This window comes from Lepidochelys olivacea (assembly GCF_965140295.1).
Source record: "Lepidochelys olivacea isolate rLepOli2 genome assembly, chromosome: 11".
Taxonomy (NCBI): Eukaryota; Metazoa; Chordata; order Testudines; family Cheloniidae; genus Lepidochelys; species Lepidochelys olivacea.
In genome coordinates, this window is record NC_140421.1 from 63,313,606 (window position 1) to 63,321,424 (window position 7,819).

The 7,819-nt window shown below is 40.8% G+C and overlaps 1 protein-coding gene across 1 annotated transcript; it reads left to right on the plus strand.

Moving 5' to 3' along the window:
• Positions 1–2,178: 2,178 nt before the first annotated feature.
• FAM237A (family with sequence similarity 237 member A) lies at positions 2,179–7,589 on the plus strand (the record flags this gene model as incomplete). Its single annotated transcript, XM_084642700.1, has 2 exons — positions 2,179–2,587; positions 7,374–7,589. 2 exons carry the CDS (start codon positions 2,179–2,181, stop codon positions 7,520–7,522), a joined length of 558 nt encoding a protein of 185 aa, XP_084498826.1. The 3' UTR covers positions 7,523–7,589.
• Positions 7,590–7,819: the final 230 nt, after the last annotated feature.

Here is a 7,819-nt window from a genome sequence, read left to right on the forward strand (position 1 = left end):
CTTCCTGAGGTTCCTTCCAACCCTGATATTCTATGACAGGCAGTTTAACTCCAGTTAAGCTGCAATAGCTATGGGGATTTATGCTACTATAACATTTGGCCCCAAATCTTTCCATTTTGGAAGAGGACATCTTCTCCTGATGAAAGCATCTAGCTCCTCAATGAGACGTACCTACCAGCAGACTTTGTCAAGAGAGTATTTGGTAAATATTTCCCTGTCATCACTAGGGATTGTTTTCTCAATATTTTCATTTTATGAGATTTTATTAAGTGTATTTGTTATGTTCAGTGTCTAGGCTGATAAAAGAACTGTGATCCTTCTATCTGAACCATATGATATGGATGCTATAAGTTAATAGGCTGAAATATATAGCAAAAATCACTTTCTCTTCCTAAAAGTTTTCTAAATTTAAAAATAATGGAAGAATTTGAAAGAAAGTCCTAGAGGTTGCAAACAGCATGTTTTGGGTGGAGGGTAATCAGAACTCCATGTAAAGACTCCACTTCAGGGAATTTTCCTCCAGTTATTTTTAGAGCTGGTTGAAATTTTCCATGAACATTTCTGAAAACTTGTAAAAATATTCACCCTTTTTTCCAAACAAATGAAGCTGCTAAGACTCATATCTCTTAGTTTTACATCCATCATCTGGATGGGTCTGGCTTTTGGGAATAGATTAAAGCCTTTTGCCTCTAAGTCACCAATTAAAATTAGCCCAGGGTGGTAGTGACCAAAGAGGTATCAACTTCATAAAACTACCGTCACTGTGGTGTGAGTTGGCCTGGCACTTCATTGAGGGCAGGGTTTCTTACAGCTGTATGGCAGTGTGGGAAAGCTTGTGTTGCCCTTTTTCTGTTGATAAAATGTAGGACTTCAGATCCAGGGTTGTCAAGCTAGAGTTTTTTATGGGCACCTAATTCACTTTATAAATTGCTGTAAATCTCTAAAATGTTAAGTCTCATTAGGGTGTAAATAGCCCTTCTCCTCTCCCCCCCACATCCTCCTGTACCCAAACCAAGTAGCAGGGCTGAATGTTGGGGAGGAATCTTACTCCCAAGACATGGAACTTCTCCTAAAAGGTCCTTAGCAGACTCCCTCCAATGGAGGCAGGTGTTCTTGCCCTGCACCCTGCTGAGGCTAAAGCTGCATGCTAGGCAGGGAGTGTATATCCCCTTGCATGACCAGTCCTGATTCCATCCATTCCCCTTGCACAGCAGAACAGCACTGTTTATATTGCCCAGGGACCCTCTGTGCCCTCAAAGGCATGGAAGAGGCCTAGCTATACAAAGCTATGCTGTACCTAGATATAGTTTCAGAAGTTAGCTTTGGCTCCCTGAGATAAAATATCCAATTGTTCCCTACAGGAATCTGGGCAAGTGACATAATTAGCTGCAATACTTGGAAAGGCAGCTTTGGTCACCCATCCAAAAAAACATTTATGGACTATTTCATGGCCAAAGTCTGAGATAGAAATGTTGACCTCTAGCAGCATGATCAACTCACAGTAGAAGTTATAAGGATTTTTCTTTTTGGTACACTGTTATCCCCTAATACAGGAGCAAGAGCATTTAGTGGATAAAATTCACTAGAGTGGTGATCTTGTGGTGACAGCTAATGGGAAGGTCAGATTTCAGATATTTTCTCTTTGTAGCCTATAAATAAGTACCAAGTAAACAAGTAAATTTCATGATTCTAGCTCAACAGGAAAGTATCACTGAGTCATCTGTTACAAGGGTGTGTATTTAATATGACGTGCACACTTAATTTCAGAGCCTTTCCAAAATTAATAGATACACACAGTTATACATTATTTTGGAAATGTTCTGAAAGAAATATACTATGTAAAATAGTCCTATTGAAGGGGATGTTCTTGGCCAATCTACATCAGGGGACAAACTGCTGTTTTAGATAAGAAGAAATCTTGAATGAGTTTAGCGGATTTAGCCTTTGGGTAATAAACTTGGATGTTTATATCAAATGTAATGGAATTGAATTAACAAATAAAGTACACACCAGGCTTAAGGCCAGAAGGGACCAATGCTATCATCTAGGCCAACCCCCTGTATAACACAGGCTGTAGGATTTGATTTCACCCATCCCATTTCTTCATTTAGCCCAGCAACATATGAAGGTTAGATGATTTTTCAATTGCTTTTGTTTTTGTGAAGTTTCAGTGACACAATGGATCCTGGGAACAGAGGAAGAATTCACTCCAATGTGAGACTTATCTTCTGTCTGTTAATCATGGGAGTGTTTTGTGTGACTCCTTTCTTCTGCCAGAGCCAAAATGATCCACTGGCCCTTGGCCGAGCTGATCCCCAGTGCTGGGCGTTCTCCACAGCTGCCTTGCTGGAGATGAGGAAGCCACATATTTCTGAGTCTGTCAATGGTTTTTGGGACTTTATGATCTTCCTGAAGTCATCAGAGAACTTGAAGCATGGGGCTCTGTTCTGGGACCTGGCTCAGCTCTTCTGGGATATCTATGTAGACTGTGTGCTCTCCAGAACCCATGGCCTAGGGAGGAGGCAACTGGCAGAGGCTGAACAGAAAATCATAGCTCTGCATTCTCAGCTCACAGAGAGAAAGCAAGGTTATTACTTCTCTATCCAATACATGTACACCTTGTGGTGGAGAAACAGCAGTAGTGTACATAAAAATCAGACACCAGTAGAGAAACAAGTTTAAATTGGAGAATGAGAACCAAGCAAGAGTACGATTAGCATTAAAACAACTGAGTGCTTGGTGCTGTACAAGTCAAAGATTAATATGTTCAATAAAGAAGCTTAATCATGCTCAAAAACTTCTGAATGGGAGTTTTGCCTGAGAAACAGCTGCAGATCAGGCCCATATATGATTGACTTTTCCCTCAGGGATCATAAGAGGAGGTAGAAGTGAACCACTTGAAACATGTATGGGTACAGGTAGGGAAGATAGATTAGTAACCAAACACATGAAGATATACTGCCTCATTAACAGTGTTACTGGGTAATGCGTGGTCTAGGCCAGTCTTACTCATATGCAGTAGTATCCTACTCCTTGAGCAGTCCAACTGGAACCATTGTGGAGTATGATACTAAACATGAGCACAATGAATTAATATACTGTGAGTAAAGTTTTCAGCCACTAGCTGTCTCCAAGTTGCAGCCAGGGTCTGGTTACTGGTAGATCATGCAGGTAAAGCTGGGAATCAGGCTGTGTAGAGGCTGTTAGTGTGCACAGATTCTTTTAAAATACATACTTTCTGCTTAAGACTGATACCATACATCATGACACTAGGTAGGATGAAGAGATTTTTAGACACAGTCCAGTGCACGCACACTCTTAAAAAAGGAGGGATATTTTACTTCTGTTCTTACTTCTATTCTGTTTTGTGAGTTGTAATCAGTCCATCTAATTTCTTAATGCTGTAATGGTCAGCTAGTAGTGGTCAGACTGCTACAGTGACAGCCTAATTTTTGTTGTTGTAGAACTATCTAAGCTCTCATCCAAGGTCTTGTAGCATCTTAAAACCAGATTGTTCATATCTGCCTTGCTTAGTCAGTGAAACCAAAAGTCAACTGCTAGAAGGAGATTGCTCTCTGCAAATGATATGAGGAATTGAATTGCCACTTCTTAAGCATAACAAATTGTGCAAGCCTGATTCTTTAGTTTGAGCTGAACTATTAGCATTTGAATGATTTCATGGACCAATTCTGGGTCTAGATGGGAGAGCCAAGGCAACTTTCAGTGGGTTACTTTGAATATAAAACAATATTCCAAGTTTCTCCCTTCATACTTCTATTGTATCTTTTCAGACTCAGTTGCTACAAACTGAAATGGTCCTGGTCTTACCTTTTGAAAATATTTAATGATGGCTTACACTGTTTAAACCTAACATACAACAATATGTAATATCTGAAGCAGCCTCCGAGCCTTAGTCACAGTAATATTTAGGTTTCAGAGTAACAGCCATGTTAGTCTGTATTCGCAAAAAGAAAAAGGAGTGCTTGTGGCACCTTAGAGACTAACCAATTTATTTGAGCATGAGCTTTCGTGAGCTACAGCTCACTTCATCGGATGCATACCGTGGAAACTGCAGCAGACTTTATATACACACAGAGAATATGAAACAATACCTCCTCCCACCCCACTGTCCTGCTGGTAATAGCTTATCTAAAGTGATCATCAAGTTGGGCCATTTCCAGCACAAATCCAGGTTTTCTCACCCTCCACCCCCCCCACACAAATTCACTCTCCTGCTGGTGATAGCCCATCCAAAGTGACAACTCTCTACACAATGTGCATGATAATCAAGTTGGGCCATTTCCTGCACAAATCCAGGTTCTCTCACCCCCTCACCCCGCTCCCAAAAACCACACACACAAACTCACTATCCTGCTGGTAATAGCTCATCCAAAGTGACCACTCTCCCTACAATGTGCATGATAATCAAGGTGGGCCATTTCCAGCACAAATCCAGGTTCTCTCACCCCCCCCCCACACCCATACACACACAAACTCACTCTCCTGCTGGTAATAGCTCATCCAAACTGACGGATACCCCACTATAGTGGCATTAGTCAAACTAGGCAAAACCCTGAATCAATGCAGCTCAGCTCTGCACTGGCTAGAGAAAGTAGGCTGGAAGGCAGCAGACCTGAGTTCTAGTCCCAGTTCTGCCATGAATCTGCTGTGTGACCTTGGATAAGTCACTTCACAGTGCCTCAGTTTCCCCAACTAGAAAATGGGACTAATGCTACCTCCTTAATAACATGCCTTGAGGTGTAGGGGTCAAGAGAGCTAGGTATTATCAACACATCTGATTTTGGTACCAAAAGGTAAGTCTCATCAGTTTCACTAATTATATCAACATATCTGTTTATCATTAGTAGCAAATACTAGAGCATGGGCTTTTATGCAATGAAGGACTAACTAAAGCTCTTGTAAGAGCTGTAGAAATATATAGCTCCACTTAGCACTGTTCTCTTATACATGTCAAAGTGGAGAAAACATTATCTGTATTTCACAGATAGGGAAACTTAGGTGCAGAAAGGTTGAGTGTCTTGCCGAGGGTCATGTCACACGTCAGTGACAGAACTAAGCTTAACACTCAGGTACCCAAATCACATTTCCATGTCCTGTTTGCTATGCCATACGGCCTCCTGATGGTGAATCCTCAGGGTAGAGTCAGTCTAAAAGGTGCTTTTTAATAAGCACCTTAAAGTTCAATATCAGTCACAGAAAAAAAGCCATCACTTTCCACATCAAATATACCAAATGATATGATAAATAATTCATACTCACTGAAGTACTAGTTGACCAAGCTTCAACTTTAGCATATTGCTTGCCTTTAAGGAATTATTAATTAAGCTTTAAGCTGAATCCCTTAAGAGTCCTTCAAACAAACACTGTTTTTTACATTGCCTAACTACTGAAATCACACCAACTCTCACATTTTTCTCTCCTCCCCCATGAAACCAGAGTGGCTTGTTGGTAAGGGTTTCACATAGCATATCTGATATGGTATGATCATAGAATCATAGACTATCAGGGTTGGAAGGAACCTCAGGAGGTCATCTAGTCCAACTCCCTGCTCAAAGCAGGACCAATCCCCAATTTTTGCCCCAGATCCCTAAATGGCCCCCTCAAGGATTGAACTCACAACCCTATATTATAGGGAACTATTTTACAAGCCCTGTAAAAATCAGACCATGAAATGTCCAGCAGAATCAGCCCTCAGGGCTCCCTTCAGGTTTTCACTTAATTTGCCTCTGCTTTCACCAGGAATACTCTGTAAAAGGAATACTCTCAAATGAGGTGCTTATTCTGTCTCCAAAGTTCCAAGGCAAACATGCTTCATTCACAAGTCCAGAGATGGCCTTTCATAGCCCTACAAATTCAACATGCACTGGCTTTCTTTCTTTCTCACACTATTGCATGAGGTCAGATTCTACCTCCACTATCCACCTGTGCAACTCCCACAGTGAGTTTGTACAGGTGTAACTAATTAACCTGTAATTAGATTTTTAGCATGCAATCCTGCTGACTGTGCACAAGAGAAGGAAAATAATCAAGCTTGTTCTCTCTTAGCTGTGTGGCTCTGCAGGGCTAACAGGAGTGAAATGCAGTAAAAGCTTACTTATGTCCCTAAAATAAGCAGTGATGATTGTAATAAACATAGGGAGCAGGTCTGTTGCTATTTTTACCTAGAGAGACAAGGTAGGTGAGATAATATCTTCTATTGGACCAATTTCTTTTGGTTCAATTTCTTCTTCAGGTATGGGATATGTACTCAGTGTCACAGCTAAATACAAGGTACAACAGATTGTTTAACATAAATAGTTAACACATATTCTAAGTGACCATTCAAGGTGAGGTGGTCCATTAATACCTTCACACTCATAGGACAAAAAACAGGGGGTTAGTGGGTTACAGATTGTTGCAAGTGTCTTTATTTAGACCATGACTTTTAGCATCTAGCAAAGTTATGAATTTAAGCTCCCAGACTTGTTTTTGAAGGTCTTGTGCATGTTTTCTTTGAGGATGAGGACTGAAAGGCCAGATATGGAGTGGTCGTTTTGTGAAACGTGTTTGCCCATGGGTGATAGTGTTTTTGTCTTTTATTGTTTTTCTGTGTGAATTCAGTTGAGAGCATGGTAATTGTCTGGTTTCACCCGTGTCATTGTTAGTGGGGCATTTAGTGCACTGGATGAGGTACATCACATTGTGATAGGCATGTGTAGGTCCCTGGGGGGTTGGTCATCTTAGCAGTGGCGGTATAACTGCAGGTTTTACATCTGTTATGCCAGGGTCTGGGGCTGCTTTGACTTGGTGGGTTCTACTTTTCAGACTAGAACTACACTTAACAAATCAGCTTGCTGGCTTTTGGGCCTCATCCTGCAGTCATTCAAATAAAGAGCAAGATTCCCAGTGAATTAAATGGTAAAGGATCACTATGGAAATGGTCTGAAGTCTAGTGACATTGAGAGTCCATTGACTTTGACAGGATTTGGATCAGGTTCTGATTGTGACTGACAGCGACAGACAAGATTATGATTCTGCATTTCTTACCAGGAGAAAACCTATTATTGTCTTGTATGGCTCATACTAAGGTTCCAGGATAGGGTCCATAATGTAATTTGGACCCTATTCTGGATTTCAAAGTAATTTGCTAACTAGAGACACTTGCTTAGTTTTGCCCATTGTAAGACTTCATCTGATGCCAATGATTGGCTCTGATTAGTTGGATACAACATTTATCTTAAATATCAGACTGGCAAAACATGGAGGATGAAAGCTACATAGGCTGCCAGCTTTACATTGTTTGGAAGCTGACCCTGATTTCCTCAGACATGGTTTCATGTCCCTTTCTTTTTTTTTTCCTCCCTAATTTCTAGGGACACTTGCTCACAATCAGAAGACACGAGTGCTGAACAAGAAAGAGCTGATTGAAGACTTAATAAGCATCCATGTGCATAAGAGTGGATCTGCATTACTCCGAAGAATTACTGGGGGGCTAGGGATAAAGAGGAAACAATTTGTCTAGTCTGAGGTTTATCTGTACAGTGGATATTTTTTAAACAATTTCCTTTTGGTTTTTGTTTTTAATTTTCCTTGGAAAGCTGCTCTAGGTGGAGGGGGAATGTCTGTACCTATCAACATTGTACCTTTGGGTTAGCTTTGACTTTTTGCCCTGTTGTGGCTTTTTTTTTTAAATGATGCCCATGAATTCAGTCTCTTTAATAAACTGCATGATTTATAAAGTGTTAGCCACCTTATCATGTGCATGAGCTACTGAAACTGTGTCTGGGGGGCATGCTGGAGAATACTGCCCAGTCATGCA